Source organism: Brienomyrus brachyistius, chromosome 8 (assembly GCF_023856365.1).
Source record: "Brienomyrus brachyistius isolate T26 chromosome 8, BBRACH_0.4, whole genome shotgun sequence".
NCBI classification, from domain to species: Eukaryota; Metazoa; Chordata; class Actinopteri; order Osteoglossiformes; family Mormyridae; genus Brienomyrus; species Brienomyrus brachyistius.
The window spans coordinates 16,704,973-16,722,586 of record NC_064540.1 but is presented as its reverse complement, the minus strand read 5'-3'; the positions used below and the strand labels follow the sequence as shown (position 1 = coordinate 16,722,586).

General features: G+C 42.0%; 1 protein-coding gene across 9 annotated transcripts in view; it reads left to right on the top strand.

Annotated features, from left to right (window-relative positions):
* Window positions 1-17,614, top strand: part of LOC125747927 (band 4.1-like protein 1) — a 58,593-nt gene that overhangs the window by 29,172 nt on the left and 11,807 nt on the right. For 4 of the 9 annotated variants that reach the window (XM_049023571.1, XM_049023568.1, XM_049023570.1 and 1 more), the window contains exons 4-15: window positions 843-947; window positions 3,068-3,110; window positions 3,753-3,828; window positions 4,465-4,683; window positions 5,086-5,173; window positions 5,337-5,489; window positions 6,609-6,706; window positions 7,228-7,403; window positions 8,467-8,663; window positions 10,370-10,405; window positions 11,091-11,126; window positions 11,769-11,918. In XM_049023571.1, the coding sequence (XP_048879528.1) occupies window positions 843-947; window positions 3,068-3,110; window positions 3,753-3,828; window positions 4,465-4,683; window positions 5,086-5,173; window positions 5,337-5,489; window positions 6,609-6,706; window positions 7,228-7,403; window positions 8,467-8,663; window positions 10,370-10,405; window positions 11,091-11,126; window positions 11,769-11,918 (1,377 nt within the window). Of the gene's footprint in view, window positions 1-842; window positions 948-3,067; window positions 3,111-3,752; window positions 3,829-4,464; window positions 4,684-5,085; window positions 5,174-5,336; window positions 5,490-6,608; window positions 6,707-7,227; window positions 7,404-8,466; window positions 8,664-10,369; window positions 10,406-11,090; window positions 11,127-11,768; window positions 11,919-14,639; window positions 14,727-15,223; window positions 17,030-17,614 lie in introns of all 9 variants that reach the window. The other 5 variants (XM_049023564.1, XM_049023566.1, XM_049023563.1 and 2 more) reach the window with 3 other exon arrangements.

Below are 17,614 nucleotides of genomic sequence, written 5' to 3'. Positions count from 1 at the left end.
GCGGAAACCAGGCTCCCTGGAAGGCAGGCAGTCAGTTGTGTTGTCTGCCCCAGAGAGCTGCATGCAGAAATCTGTGGCTCCGCCCTCAGGAAGAGGTCCAATGAAGCTTGGCATTATGTTTGGTGAGCCCCTTGTTCGGGGCTATGCCTGCATCTCCTTCTAGAGTGGCTCAGAGTCAGCGTTACATTTCAGAGGCAGTGTCTCTTTGCTCCTTCGAAATATTTTGTATGGAATTAATTAAACGACACATTCTACTTATGGGTGTATGACGGTTAATTAATAGGAAGTGTATGCATTAATCTGACCACTGTGGAAAAGGAACAGAAAGTAAATTCCATTAAATAACAGAATGAAGGGGTAGCGATATTTGGGTCTTTACAACATCCATGTCAATAAACATACCGTGTTGTACATGCAATAGCCTCTCTCATGTGTTCATTTCCTTTTTTTCACATTTAATTTCCTTTCTGGAACTGAAAAAGACATTTGGCCTTTTGGTACGTCAGTCGTAGAAGGGACAGAGTTGAGGGCTGAACTTGATTTGATAACAATGGATAAAAAGATTATATTTTAAGAAAAGATTTTTATTAGTCTTTGGGAAAAATTACTATTTGTTTGCAGGAAAACATCTCAAAGATTTCTGATTAGCAGATATAATGAAAAGGCTCATTCATCACTCGTCATAATACCAGTCTGACAAGTTTCTGACACATGGCTTGGCTTGTTATGAACACAACAGATGAGGTCTTGCAGTATTTTATTGCACAAAATGCATTGTGGTACCTGGGTTTTGTTTTGGTGGCGCAACTTTGTTCCTTGTGTATTTGTTTTTGTCTGTGCAGAAACACGCCCGAGGGCAACACCTTCTGGATATGGTGTGTGAACATCTGAACCTGTTGGAGAAAGACTACTTTGGCCTGACTTTCTGTGATGCAGACAGCCAAAAGGTCTGCACCTCTTCGGAAATTACATCCTTGTTTTTTTGTTGGTAATGGTAATGCTTGTTACCACTGTGTATTAATTTAATATTTTGGCCAAGGCGTGTGACTTGCTTGAGCTAATTCACGGTGGAATGTTTTCCGCTGGTTTGCAGAACTTTAATTATACTAGCTGAAATCTGAACCAGCGTGCAATATTTTGAAGTATGACAATGTTTGCTTGGATAAAGGGAGCAGAATTATGGTAGGAATGCAGCCATTCTTCATTAAATTCCAGAAAGCAGCTAGACTGTTCCAATGACTTTTTCCCCAGCTGATGGACAACATTCAAACCTTTTCCACCTATATCAGTGGGACTTTACTTAGCCTATGAATTAAGAGGAAGACACATCACCGCCACCTTCTGTACTGGGGTGAGGAGTACACTGCCAATGTCTGCATATATAATATACAGGGATTGACATAACTGGTATGCAAGTATGCATTCACCTTTAAAAGTGATACATGCGGCAATCGATTGCTGTAACAGTGTGAATGCGTACGTATTTTATGTGCATTTGAGCCAATATGACAAGAGATTACCGTGCATTTTAACCTCTATACCGCAAATAAAGTACGAATTAGCATATAAAGGTTAAAATGTACAAAAATTTCTTGTCATATAGGTGCAAATGCACATAAACTACTTATGCATTCATGCTGTTACAACAATCGATTGCTGCACGTATCGCTTTTAAAGGTGAATGCGTACTTGCGTACCAATTATGTCAATGCCTGCTAATATAAAACAGCAAAGGTCAGCAGCTATCAGCTGCGATGTGAGGGGTGTGTAGTGCAGGGTTAGAGTCGAGGCTAGGGTTAGCCGGATACCATTCCATTAGTCAGTGCTGGGATGAGATTAATACATTCAGTTTTTCCACTAAATGCTCATTAGTGTTTTTATGTTCAAAAGGGTGTATAGCCTATAATATAACTGTAGATCATGTGTGAACAGGTCCTCTTTTTGATCACTGTGGACTTCAAGGCAGAGTAATTGCATTTCTTCGGTGAAATTACGGTAATTATACTGCCGCTAGACAAGATATTTGGATGGCAGTGAATGGTTATTGGTAGCATATTTATTTCAGGCTGCCTTGGGCGAGTCGAGTAAAATTGGACTTATCGTCCAGTTATTCAGTTTGAAGGTGTAACCATGTCCCGTTGGAGGGTCAGATTGTTGGACCTTGTAGAAGTCTGGTAGAAGTATGATGTGAAAAGTGAAAAAGTGCATCATCATTATTGGCTGCGTCTCTGCCTGCCTGGTACTGCCTCTGGGATATAATGTTTACTCTACTATTTTTGGTATAATTATTAGGTGACTGCTAGGGTGTAGCTCCATGTAAGGTAGATGTATTAGAGCTGCAAACACTGCAGAGTAACCTCTCAATATCTCATCATTGCCTACAAGATGTTCCAATTTCTACTTGAAATCAGACACGAGAATGAGAATTTTCTAATCAATATGGCTGATGTCATTTCTGGCTGATAATGGTAATTTATTTGTTTCAAACCCACATGGCTTTGGGCTCGTTTTAAGTTGGACATTTTTTCTTTTAATGCGGTTTCCTCTTCCCTTTATAAAATAAAGAAAACTGATTCATCCTCCCCGAAGGGCTGTTAGCGGAAGCCATCAGTGTGGAAATAAATTGGATGTCACTAATTTCCACCCTTCTCTGTGATTTTTCCCCCCCCTCTATTCCATGCTGCTACTTACTTTGCAAAGAATGTTTCATGGCCACAGTCATAAAACTCAAAATCTACATCGTCAACCTGCTGGCTATGTGTGCCCTGCAAATGGTGCCCCTAGTGGCAGAGATTATTATGCAAGAAACTTTTACTCTGTGACATTTTTAATAATGTAGCCCAGGGTAATTTGGCATCACAATGGGACAGCAGATGCTTAATTCTGCACTCATGTCCTCATATTGAAAATCGCAGCAGGGAGGGGTGACTTCCTGTTTTTTTGTTTTCTTCAGCTGAAAAGACCTCTACTGGGAAAGACACCCCAGAATTTTTCTGACGTTTAGTGAGGTAATGGATGTCGAGTTTGCTCTGTGCCAGTGTGATGTAGCCCTTATTTTTTCGTGCAGAACTGGCTGGACCCTTCCAAGGAGATCAAGAAACAGATGCGTGGTTAGTATTCTGACAGTGCTGACATTCCTCTAACACACACACACACACACGTACATCTGCAATGATGAGAGAGAAAGATGAGAATAAAACATGACCTATATTGATTCAGAAAAACAGTCCTCCACTTAAAATAACTTTTTTTTGCTTACGGAAGTATTTGCTTAGAGATTTGCTTACATTTTAATTGTGCGTTGTTAGAATTTTTTTTATTTTTTTTTTTGTCAGTTGTATTCCAGTTGTCCCACGTGATCAGGCAACATAATCAGTTGTGTCTCGTTTCCACAGTAAACCATCCAGGAATTTGCTGAAAAATATACACAATTTATGTTGCACACAATTGAATTTTTATGTTTTAAAATAGTTATTTTATACACACAGTGGAAAGAAATCCATCCAAAGATGTTATTAGAGATAATACGTTGCATATAAGATCAGTAACTCTGGCGGCCTCTTGTGGTGTGGAATGTGATGATGGTGTTCACAGCACGTGTTACGCATCCTCCTCCAAATGTTGTCTACTTGTCCTCTGATGTACTGCTGTATATGGAGAAGAGTTAGGTGTGTGGATGTGTAGAGCTTTAGTCAGCAGTCTCCTGCCCCCCATGTCATTCACGCCCTGTTCATTCTCCTTTCCATGTTCAGCTGCTCCCTGGCACTTTGCCTTTGCTGTCAAGTTCTATCCACCGGACCCCTCGCAGCTCACAGAGGACATCACAAGGTACGTCTTAAAGGGGCAGCTACTGCTGGTAAGGCAGCATGGGAATGTTTGACGGGGGGCAAAGCTGGTAAAAGTAACAGCCAGATGAAGGTTAGCACAAGCTAAGGCATGAACAAGCAGGACCGGTAAGTTAGGCTGGCGAGGGCAAGTCTAGATGCGCGGAAGGCTAGCGCAGGGAAGTGGTACGGGTGTGGCTGAAACAGGCAAAGCTAGCACGAGGCTGTGCAAATAACATAAGCACACATAAGGCTTTTAGAGGCAAAGGGTACTGCAGGGAAGGCTAGTGTGAGAAAGGTCAGTATAGGAAAGACTAATGCGAGTAATGTGACAGCAAGCAAGGATCACAGGGGAAAAATGTGGGTGGCACTCATGGGTATCAGGAACAGCAGTAACTCTCCCCTCTACCTGCAAGACAGCTTTCTGAATATGAGCAGTGTTTCTCTTCCCAGGGAAATTATCATGTATAAAGTCGGCCTGTGAAGCACTGTGGCTCCTATAAACAATTGCTCAGCACTGCTGGTAGTGCATGTGCCTTTCCTACACTCCATGTGCTACTCTTCTGTGCTGTTTCACTGGCGCGCATGTCAAAGCTTGCTCCCAGCCAGGCCTGGTGTTTCTGCTCTCTGCCTCGGGCAGGTATTACCTGTGTCTGCAGCTGCGGGATGATATCCTGTCAGGACGCCTGCCGTGCTCTTTCGCCACGCATGCGCTTCTGGGTTCCTACGCCGTTCAGGCAGAGCTGGGTGACTATGACCAGGAGGAGCACGGCACCGACTACGTCAGTGACTTCCACTTCGCTCCCAACCAGACACGGGAGCTCGAGGAGCGGGTGATGGAGCTACACCGCAATTACAGGTCATTTGGCATCATGTTACCCAGTCTGCAGCAAAGAACAAGGCTGTGACCATAGGGACCCAGAGCCCAGGCCTGCTGTACATTTATTCCAGTTCCAGTCACCTTCTGTTTGCCAAAGGATCAGTGATATTAATCCTGATGCTGATTCACCTCCTCTGATGGGTCCCGTTGGTCTTGGCCTTATGCCTGCCCCATGCAATGTCACACCACACTCGCAATCATATTCACAAATACTCTCACAATGTTCCAACATCGGTCTCGGCTGTGGCAGAGTCATAGTAAGGTATATTCACCTTAGGTGATACCGACACCTGACCTGACTTTATGGCAATATTCTTGGCTCACTGCCCTGTGTGTTTTCAGAGAAATATTGTTAAACTGTTTTTGCCTCTTCTGGCTCAGGGGAATGACTCCTGCCGAGGCAGAGATTAACTTCCTGGAAAATGCCAAGAAACTGTCCATGTATGGGGTAGATCTTCATCATGCTAAGGTAGGCTAGCCTTGTGTGTTATATGAGCATTGCAATATTCCATATTTGCCCTGCTGAACCACTTGAAGTTTGAACCTTTACAATCAACTTGTCATCTGCTAATGATGCCCCTAACCCCATACTTCCTTTCCTAACAACTCATCCCTTTGCTAATCTCCTTCAGGACTCAGAAGGGATTGAGATCATGCTGGGAGTGTGTGCCAACGGGCTTCTGATTTACCGGGACCGCTTGCGGATCAATCGTTTCGCTTGGCCCAAAATCCTCAAGATCTCCTATAAAAGAAGTAACTTCTACATCAAGATTCGTCCGGGAGAGGTGAGTATAGTAGGCGGGAAGATCTGTCTTGACACCCAGGAGTGTTATGCAACTGCAACAAACTCTCTAACATATTATTATCCTTTCTCAATGCAGAAAATATTCACACGCATGAAGCTGTGCAGCTATTTGGGTTGGGCTGGGCATCAGCACTTTGCAGCTCTTGGGAAACAGAGCAGTTGTAGCAGGAAATGCAGAACCAGTGAGCGGGAACTTGTGGTCCTTATAAATGAAAGCTGTGCCAGTTCAGTTCTGTATACTGTCTCGGTTGGCCGGGAGAGGAACACTCATCTGGCTCAGAGCAGTGACAGCACACAGGGTTCCTGTGTGGGGATGGATAAAGGCGGCATTTCATTCTGCACTTGCAGTGGCCAGCACTTCCAGTGTACAAGGAGAAAAAAATACTCATGCATTAGCATTAAAGTTCCATGATCACGCTGGACTCCGAAAGCTGAAAGCGATGGGTCCTGCAGAACCCCTGCACCCAACTGGGAAGTACAGGGCTGGAATTTGAGCTGGAACAAGCCACTGGAAAATTGCCATTTTTCAGATGGAGTGTTGTTTCTTCATCTATGGCTTGATTACTGTACTGATTTGTCCACACTGGTTTCCCTTATGAACCCAATAATTTTCTGCTATTCTGGGTGAAATACTCAAATAGCATTTGAGGTGCCGCATCCTCATACCTTCAGTGTCAATAACTTTGTTCACTGTATTCATAATGCCTCACTGAAGCGTCTTTTTTGACGAAAAATGAACGGCGTAACTGGAGAGAATAATACTCGTGCTTGGTTTGTGTAGGTATTGCTATAAATATTTTCCCATAGATTTTGTTTATAAAGTAATTTACTTGTTTAACTTGCTTTTTAAAATGGTTTTATATGCAGTTTATCTAACTTGATTTCAGTACTTTATAGTAGCAATATCATGCTTTTTGTATAATATCCTTTCGTGTTTCTCCATGTCAGTTTCACAAAGTTGTTCTTGATTGTCTGTGACTCTAAACATTCAGTCATCCTTACTTAGGTTGAGGTTGACCCAGCAGGCTGAATCGTGAACCGCTAGCCATGTATAGTGCTCAGAGTGGCCCTTTCTCCCTCTCTGTCTCCCCTCCCTCAGTACGAGCAGTTCGAGAGCACCATCGGCTTCAAGCTGCCTAACCATCGTGCTGCTAAGAGGCTGTGGAAAGTTTGCATTGAGCACCACACCTTCTTCAGGTATAGAACTTTTCCGCCCCCTTCTGGTCAGTAGGTCTCACTGCACTTAATACTACTACATAGTGCACCCTCTGGTTGTATGTTATCCATTGGTCTCTCTTGTTAAGCAACTGTGCCACCTTCTGTACAGGGATTGAACCGCAAACAACAATTATATGCACTTTTACGTCCATCCATCTTCAAATTGCCGATACTGATCAGCGTCATGGGTACACTTCAATATGTGCCATCATTTTGTTTTGAGACTTCTGTCCGCTTTGGAAACTCTCCATAGGGATTAACCTCTTTGTTTTGGGATTTGGGTTTAAGGAATTTATCGTGTGTGAGAGAGAGACTAATTTTTGACCCTGGATTTTATGTGTGGGAAGACCTAGAATGTTCCCAGAGTGGAAAGTTAATTTTTTTTTTCCAGTTGTTCAAGCCAGACTGAACTTTTCATTTGTTTTATGGCAGCTGATAGCAGTGAGATAGATATCCCGTTTCTTTATGCAGGATTTGATCGGTCTGCTGCCCTCTTTCAGGCTGGTGTCCCCTGAGCCCCCACCTAAGGGCTTCCTGGTGATGGGCTCCAAGTTCCGCTACAGTGGCCGGACACAGGCCCAGACCCGGCAGGCCAGTGCCCTCATTGACCGTCCTGCGCCACACTTTGAGCGTTCTGCCAGCAGGAGGTATCTCCTCTCTCGTAGCATGGACGGAGGTGGGTACCAGCATCGCTATCAGACCCTCCCTCTGTACCATGCAGCCCTTCTCTTCTTTAAAACCCTTAATCATTATCTCCTCCACACTAATCTCCCCTCAGACTGACTGATCCATCTAATGATTTGCTTTGAGAATTTATTAATGAGAGTCCTGTTTAGGCCTGGATGACCCACTGTGCTGGAGCTGATCAGAATTTCTGATGAGATTTTTTGAGATTTACATACAACAGATGAGGGTCTAACCGTCAATGCCTCTGTAATATCGAGTGAGACAAGCTCCCATGCTTACAGCTCTTTTATCCTTTGTCCTTTGATTCTCATCCTACGCGATACTCTGTACGTAACTGGCTTAAATTTCAGGCTTGTTTTTCCATTGTCCATCCAGTTCAGAATTTTGAGGTTTTAGAGCAAGCAATGCAATTATTCTTTTTAAAGATTTTTTTTTGCTGTAAAATGTATCATTTATTCAGTGGTATGCAGTTGAAATAGATGCCCTCTACTATGTGTAGATGTGTGCTTTGTTCAACAATGCGTGGAGTGCTCTCAAAGAAGGTGCTACAAGCTGTGGAATAAAAATGCAATATGCTTTTGAACTTCATTTGAATAATACTTTTAACGTGTCTGAAGAGTGAAACTGTAATTTGGAGCTAGACCTCATTGTAATTTGTCATTCCTATACATCCAGCCTTTGACAAGATGGAGATCACCCTGAACAAAATCTGATTTAAAGTTTTGATTATTTCTGCTTGTGCCAGTGTGAATATGAATTTTCAAAAAAAAAAAAAAAAACTAAACTAAACAAAAAAAATTGTTACAATGCATTTATAAAGTGGAATGACACAACACAATTTATATTACTTGGGCTAAGAAGCCAGAAAATTTTCCTAGTAAATGAACTTTTGGATAAGCAAAGAAATATTAACATGTTTACCAGTCCACAATTGAGTGGTGCTACAGAATATAGGAGCATGTTTAAGACATGCTTCATGCTCACTTTGGCAAACACATGCCCCCTACATCCCCCTCACCTGCCCCTATTCTCCCCACACCTTTGACCAGCAGAATTCTCCCGCTCAGCATCAGCCCTGGGGGAGAACCAAGAGGGCGCACCGCGGCGCAGCAGAAGCGAGCGTGCCCGCTGCTTATCCACAGATGAGCAGGGGTTCGAGCCAGACCGGTGGCCGGAGCCAGACACACTGCAGGAGCCCAGTCAGGATGAAGATGGCCTCATCACCCCCACCAGGAAAAAGGAGCTCAAGGTAGGTAGCTGCTAATGGAGACCTGGATTTGTAAGGGAAATAGACTGTTATGCTGATGAATGCCATTTGAAAATATCAAACTTACACACAGGGCCGCTCCAAGGCATAAGGGAAATAAGCAGCTGCATCCAGCACAGTGGCCACTAGGGGGCCCCCATTTGATCAGCCTGTCAGAATAGGAAGGGAGATAACAAATGACAATCAGGCTAATCAAAGATTGCTTAGGGCCCCGAGAAGGGTTGGGTCGGCCCTGGTAACATGCATTTCTTGCCTTTATATTTAAAGAAGCTCTACTTTATTTCCCTGCTCTGCCCAAGAGCAAACTGCTGCATTTCAAGGTTCCGATTTGTTTATTCTTGCCTCGTATGTTGATTTCTGAAACACACGACAGACTTTGCAGTGTAGGGCTTCCTGTGGGGTGATGTGAGCTTCATGGCTGCCCGTGTTTCTATCCGATGAGATGTCAAACTGAAAAACATATAACTGCGTCCTGAAGGATGTGCACCATGTATCAGCCAGGCTCATTTCCTGTTTGGCAGCTAATATAATGCATTTGTGGATCAATTTCTTGTTCCTTAATAGCAAGTTCTTCTCATGTTCCTCTCTAAGTACCTGACGTGTTGATGGACGTTGACATTCCAGTTTGTCAGTATCTTGCTTGTCAGGCCTGGTCCGTCCAAGGTGAATGTATTGTAGTTCATTATTACATTAATTTCATTAATAATTTATGTTTATTCTCCCTTCTCTTTAAGTGGGTGATAATAGAACGTGTTCTGTCAATTTAAGTGTAGCTCACTCTTTTACTGTACTGATAAAGATGGTCACGATCCTACAGATATGCTTCTCCTGTCAAGTGACGAAAGGGCAGCACATATCAAAGATTAACACATAGGTAAAAGGCACTTTGTGTGAGCCTGTGTGAATTTGGAGTACTTTTAATCGAAGCACACTATATTTTTTCCATGACCCTTGTTGTTTTCCTAAAAGTAGACTATCATAAAGATTGAGGGAACAGAAATGATACAATGTGAACTCAAGGTACATGCTGTTGGTCTGTCCCTCTGGACATCCCTAGTATTCAGTCCCCAACTGTACCACTGATACTGAACCATGTCATCTCCTAAGTATGTGTATTTTATACTGTGAAATGTTGCAATAATGAAAACTTTCAGAACAAGATGGGTTATGGTACGGTCCAAGTTACTCAGTTTTAGTGGTTGTTTGTGAGGGAAATTTGAGGCATTTTTCTCAGGACTGTTTTTTGGGTAATTATGAGCCTTATCTGTGCCTTATTCCCTTTCTGTCAGAAAGCTTTGAATGTACTCATACATATAATATCAATATATCTTTTCTTTAGTAGTTGTAAATGTTATGTTTTGTGATGACCATAATACGATACATGTAAGTTGCTTATCCTTTAGGGTGATTAGGTCAATTAGCTAATCAGGCTCATTTTCACACATTTTTGCATAATCTGCAGTAGGGTCCCTCTGGATTTGTAGTGAATCCTTAGGGAGAATGCATCAGACTAACCTTCCCCTCGCTTCGTACATCTCCTGCTTCACTCTGAAACTAATCCAGACTAACTCACAACTCTCTGCTCCAAGTCAAAATCTACAAGAGACTCTTTCCTGTTTAAGCTCTAAATTATTGTATGTGCTTTTAATTAACTAACATTTTCTCTTAAACCCCCCTGCTGACAAAAGGAGGATGCTGAGTCACTAGTTGACACTAAACAGGAGGTACCTAGTCCCTGGTGACCTGTGTCTGTATCTGTTTGTCAGTCAGTGGTTCTCCATTGTCAGTGGTCACTGTGCTCATCATTAAGGAACGTTTAGATCTGAATTCATGCTTACTGCCTAGTTTTAATTAATGAATTAGTGCTGAATTATTTTTTTTACCATGCTACTCCAAATCTACTTCTGGTCTGAATCCAGATACAAAAAATGAAAACGGACAGTAATAACTGATGCCTTATGTAATGTTCTTTACCCTGTTGTCTGTCTCAAAATTACCTTATATCATCGTTGTGGTACAATGCAGCATCATTTACTGGAAATACACCACTTTGAACGACTTTGCTAATTTTCTATGTCTAACAGCAAAGACTGCCTTTACAAGTATAGTTGTGATTTTTTTTTTAAGCTTTCTGCATATCGTTAATTTGTGTGGGAAAAACGTACCCCCTTACCTTTCAAATGTTTAGGTCATATAGAACGGAATGTGTGTCACTGTCCATCCCGCCTGGTTTCCCATCAGACTGTATGCCTGCTGACTTACACATCCACGTGGGTCTCCATGCGCTCCTGAGTCTGCCTGCCTGTCTGCCTGCTCCCTTAACTTACCGCCTGCGCTTTCCCTCTTTATCTCTGTAACCACCCCAAATCCTCAACTGCACTTTTACCCTATCCCGGATGGCCCCCTCAGTTGGACCAGGAGTTGACTCCTCGACACAAACAGGAGGTACTTCGCTTTCCTCTTGGCACCTGTCTCCAGTGTCTCATGTCGGCCACTCTAACCTCCAGTCGTCCGGGGGACGACTGTGTTGTATATGGTTCTGCCTGTCCCTCGTCAATTCTCTTTGATTCATTCATCTTATCTTACACCCTCATGGCCTGAAGCACATGATCATAGATTAAGTAGGAAAAATGCGTTGTGTTATGCATAAGCACGATGAGTGTGCTTTATCCAGATGTGTGCTTTTAGTTTTCTTTCATTTTATCCTATTTTAGGATTTTTTTTTTGACTTCTTGAATGATTTTGAATGTTTTTCAGAAGGTCATTCAGCAGAACTTTATGGGAGTCTCACATGACGCATGACACGGACTCGGCTCCAGTATCAGCAAACATTAACATCAGCAATCTTTAATGTTTTGCTGTCTTGGCGAACAGCAAGAGTTCATTACATCAACAGAATTATTTCCATGATGTCTGCCATTGGTCTTTCAGCGTTTCCTCTGCATCAGCTTGCTTATTTTGATCCATGGAATGATGTGTGACATGAGAAAGCGTACTGATGGTATTTTTCTCCTCTCTTATTCCGCTTTCTCGCTTTACCTCCATCTCCCTCGGTCCCCCCATCACCCAAACGCCTTTCATTCTTAGTTCCTGGACAAGTCGGAAGACGTTCTGCTGAAGCACCAGGCCAGTATCAATGAGCTGAAGAGGGCTTTGAAGGAGCCCAACAGCAAGCTGATGCACAGGGAAAAGCGGCTGTCAGGAGCGTCTCCGGGCAGTACCCCAGAGAAAAAGGCTGTGAGTCGGGGCAAATGGTCCGAGGGGAATGCATGCAGGAGGGGAGCCACACATATGACAACACAAAATTGCATTGGTATATTGGGGTCGAATTTTGTCCACTATCCAGTTTACATTAGCTGCTCTCAATTCTGATGTACTTATTCATTGCACCTGGCCAGCATAGATCCACTGTTTCTAGATTAGCCATACACTATGCAGAGGCTGCTAGATAGAATGCACACAGCTACTCTTGTCTGGGTTTTGCCCATCATCTGTGTGCCATCCTGTCCTGAAGACTGCACTGCTTGTGTCATGCCATGGAACAGCAGGGGGAACGTCGTGGTTAAAAAGCAATGGTTTCGCGCAACAATATTTGGGCAATTTCACTGATTTGTTCCAGCGTATGTACCGTTGTGTTTGGTAACCATCCATCACATTTTTATGATATGGATCATGGACTTGTATTTGTGTTCATGGGGCAGATAAATGAATTGTCTTGTTCCTGGTACTTCCATTTTTCCATATCGCAAATGTGCTGATATAAAGATTTACCGCAATTTGGTCTTGGAGGGACATGCCCTTGGTTGAGACTGAGCTGTTCTAGTGTGGTGGGAATGCACAGTACTGTAGGTTAATACTAGCAGACATCTAGATAAATATATGTTGTCAACTAGATAAATATTTTATTGAAATATAAAATAGCAATTAGTGTGGATAGTAAATGTGTGTCTTTCTCTACCATTATGAATACACAATGACGTGCCCACTCTGGCAAAAATCTATTTTCAACTATGTAAAAAAAAAAAAAGCTTAATGTTGTCTATTTCTCATTTTAATAAAATCAACCTAGGATCCAACTCATTTACAAACCAAACTGCAGGTTTTTAGTTGTTTGACACATTACTCTTGACGTTGCAGTTACATGAAGATGTTACATAATGCACTTCATTCAATAGTATACAATTTAGGTTTATCAATGTACATGCATATACATATAACTCAATGTAAGTCCATATTTTCAGTGTTCGGAATCAGGTCAGTAAGGTTTTCCCATCCACATCCATTTCCTATAGTTCCTTTAGTCTTTCAGCTTTATCATGCTCTAGGTTACTGATGTTTGCTGGATTTTTTGCTTTGCATTGCAGCCATGATTGTGGTATCAGTTTAGTGTCTTTTCTCAGACCCTATAGAAATGGTTTTCACAGCTTAACTAAATCCATGCAGTATTATTGGTTCAGCGATTTCTGCTGCTTTTGGTCTCATGGTGGCTGTCCTGGTTGTTCTCTTCCTTTTTTCAAGCTTTCTAAACTTGCAGGTACAGTATAGGCTGATCTTCTGTAGGAAGTTCTTGAAGTTAAATTAACCATCTGACAGGACTAATAATAATAAAAAAAAATCAGCAAGCAGGGCCAGAAATTCAACTCATTATCAGTATTATAATGTATCAGTATACTAAGTTACAATTACCATCACATTTGGTATGAAGTAGAACACTTATGTAATCATATAATTTTATTTTTCATTCTTTTCTATAAATATTCAGTAAATATGAAAAATCAGTGTGGTATAGACCACAGAGGTCAGAAATAAATTTCTTTCAAGCTTTGTGTACTGTAGATATTACTCATACACGCACACATATCTTACAGGGATTTTTTTCTTTGTGTGAGGTGTGTGCGAAAATGCCATATTAACAGCTATCAGGATTTGGTCATTTCTTGTACTACAAAAGGAACTGAGGTTCTGAATGCGCTCTGCATGTTTAAGTGCAAATGAAAATATGCAAATGAACTAAGCAGGAACGCAACAAGTCAAAAAAGAGGTGTTTAAGAAGTCTGGCTAATGAATATTTAATACTAAACTGTTTTTGTGACGACTCAAGTGCATTGAAGATTATGCTTAATTGCCAAGCTTGTAAGTGAAGACTTGGGGGCCGTTTGAAGAAGCGTGAAAGTGGAATAGCAGCTGTCTAGCTATAGTGTTTATGTATTTTTAAAAAGCCTCATCATTCTGGAACCAAGCTCTTCTCTTAACATTACTCAATAGTTCGGCTGATGTATAATTCATAACTGTTTTGCGTAATACTCCTCTTTCCAAACATCACTGACTTGCATATGAAAATACAGTTTTGACTTAATCGCTAAAACCCTAGAAGCATTTTAGCGCTTTAATCTGAAGCTGCGTGTTACATAACAGGGTCTGTTCCCTCAGGACAGAAATCAATGTTTTTATATATTCATGTTCCATGACAGACATGAGTCTCTTAGTTAGTGGAGAACAAAATGAGGTGATATGAAGATTTATTCATCACAAGTGTCAAGCAACTCACTTGCTTTTTTGCCATGAATTTGCATTTAGTTACTTTAACTGTGACATACAGTATATGTTTAAACCAGGCATTAAGCTTGTTATTGTAATTAGAGTGTAAGAGATAGTGTTGAGTTTTTGATGTAAAAATACTGTTTTAAGATCATCGTTATTGTTTAAAAATTAAGAGGTCGACCATGAAGAGATTTGAAATTATGTTGTCTCTGGACATTACTGATGTTGCTTTTGGGGTTGGGATTTTCTGACAGGCTGATACAGCAAGTCTTGTTTTTGTCTGAGATAAAAAACAAAATTTCTCCATAGCAAGGGAAGCAACAGAACACAACACTGGGAATTAGCTAGGCCCTAACTATGACTCCCCTCCTCTCTCTTTCCCCCTCTCCTGGTGGGTTTTGCTCGATCCCCCGTCAGGGATCGGGACGAGCAGGGGGAAAGGAGCCTGTGAACGGCTACGTTCTGGAGGGCTTCATCCAGAAGACTGTGCTGGCATCTCCAGAGGTTGCTCTTCTCTCTTGTACTTCTCTTTGCCTACTTTCTTTGCATAATCTACATTGTAATGAAACGGCAGCTAATCAGCAACCTGGGGTGGTTATATGTGGCCAAAGCAGGTTTTGAATACAATTTTGTTACACTTACAAATGGCCCTTCTTTTGACATGTATAACACACTTGCGAGCAATCAGTTGATTTAACAAAAAAAAAATCTCATTTGAAATAATGCAAAATAGCAAGTGACTTGTACAAAGGTATGCAAGTGTTTTTATATAATGGTAAGCAATGCAATGAAATATTTTTACATTATTTGCTTTTTCTTAATTAGGTACCCAAGATTTTCAGTAAACAGTTTTCTGCAGTATAACATATACCAATTCAAATTTTAGCACTGACACTGGCATTAAGCATTATTCCTGAAAGCGAGTGGAAGACTGCGATTTACAGCTTGCACAAAACCATGGAACACAAATCTAACTGTGTTTAATCTATATTAATATATAGGGCTCAGAGGAATGGGTATTGATTGAAAAACAAGATGCTAGCCAACAGGATCATGAGTCAAAAGTGGAACGGAGCAAACCTCTTCTTTGTCCAACTCCTGTACTTGCGGATTCCCTTTGGGAAAGAAAAAAAGAACTGGATAGAGACAGGGAAGCTAAGAAAATGATCCGTATTGAGGTTACAGGGGAAGATGATGAAGATAAGGAAGTCCAAATGGACAGTATTCTATCACCATTAGCTTCTGGAAATGATGAAGCAGAACTTATAGAATTTAAGATAAAGAACAGTGATCATATTGAAAATGAAAATGTTTTCTCTGAAACTGAAGCCAGATCTGAATTCATTGAAAAGAAATCCCAAGTTAAATCACTTTCTGCAGAAAACATTGCATTTAAGGAGGAGAAAGAGGCCTCTGTTAAAGAAAGGAAAAAGAGAGGAGCTTCTCACAGAGTGCGCAGAGACAATAGGCCTCAGAGCTTGAACCTGGGATGGTCACCTGAATTTGTGTATGAGAAAGAACGTGTGTTTTCTGAAAGATCAGACAGTGATGAGAGCCCCGTTGTTACAAGAGCTGTGCTGGAAGAATTGCCAATTCCAAGTGAAGATGATGGGTTAACCCAATGTGGTGAAGAGCAGGGATCTGAGGGGATGCTCTTGCAGATGAATGATATGAAGATGGCAGAAGATGTAGGACACGGGGAGAATTCTGAGTCTCTCTCTCCTGTAACCATTCATTTGGGCAGTGAAAAGGAAAGAGGCCATGAAGCGGGGGAAGACAATGAACACCTAACGGAAACAGCCGTTTTGGATTACACAGAGAAGCCCGCTGAGGAGAAGACGACCAAAGACATGGCAGATGACATGGCTTCTGAAAACTGTCCTGGAGGAGCAGAGGAGGTGGGGGAGGCTTTCCTGATGTTTGATGTGCAGCAGACTAGTACATTAACAGAACAGGAACAGAAAAATGATCACATGTCAACACAGTGTCAACTTACTGAGAGGAAAGAAAATATGTTGGAGGAAGTGAGAGGAAAATCTCATTTAGATTATGTGGAGAAGGAGTTGTTCATGGTAGGGGAAAAGGAGCAGGAAATAATGAAGAGAGAACCGGAAATTACTGTTAGTGTTGCATCGACTGGAACAGGTGATATTGAAGAGGACTGGACTGTCACAATTGAAGAGGAACAGCTGGAGGAAATGGAAAAACGGCAGGTGCATAAAATAACAGGAAACACACACATTGAAATAACACGGATTGTTCCTTTAAAACCTGAGAGAGTAAAAAACTCTGGCTGTAAAGATGAAATGTTTACAGATATTCAAGCAAATATGGACAGTGAGAGCAGGAGTCACCAGACAGAATTAATTCAAGAAATTACAAAGAAAGTTATTGACACAAGCAAAATTGCAGAAAACATTGTGACCTCTTCAGTACATAGTGGTTCAATCACAACTGAAGAGCAGTGTACTGAAGAGCACTTTGGTGGTTTTCACAATGTTCAGGAGAAGGATGTACCCCTCTACACGCAGGGAAGGCTGTCACAGGGTGTAGTGAAGCCAATTAAAAAGACAGTCACTCCTGAAATGGAGACTTTCAAACAGATCCATCTGCTGTATGAAGGCCCTTCGTGTGCTGGTGATACCCCCACAGAAAGCAGGGCAATCAGCTTAAAGTCGTCAGCATCTCATAAAAGTGCTCCACCAGCACCTCCACTTAAAACCCAAAAAGCCAGGGAGTCGGGGCTTATTCTACGGAACAGCCGCTGCAGGGACATCGGCCAGGAGGCAGCCGTGAAGAAGCAAGCGGTAACTCTGCTCGGCATCCACCTTTTTTAACTCATTGGAAGCAACACATCGCATGAGCTTCAGAAAATAGTGCACTCCATTCCTTACTTGTTTCTATTGACTTGAACATACACATGACCTATGTGCCAAAGGGAGGGCAAAGGTTAAGCCACACATTTTGGATTCGGCCTCACTAGCTGATGCCATAGAGTATCCATCAGCACATTCCTCCCTCATGAATTCTGGAACCAGTTCTCCCATTGTGCCCTTTACTCCACAGTTCTCCTGCACGCCACAACAACCCATATAATGACTGCTTGTTGAATGGTAGAAGACAGAATACCACGTCTTTTAGCGATCCAGTTACCATGCTTTGGCATTTGGCGTTGTCTCCCCTTCCACTCACCCCAATCGAAGTTTTCTTTCCTTTCGGCTCCTCCTTTGACAAGTACTTATTTAGTCTTCATGTTCCTTGAGGGCTGCAAGGAAATAAAGACTTCTGCCCGTTGCCATGGCTGTGAGGTCATCCTGACCTAATCCCTTTGCTGTACTCTGAGCTCGAGCTGCATAAGCAGAGGATGGTTCTGACTTATGCTTTGCGTGTAT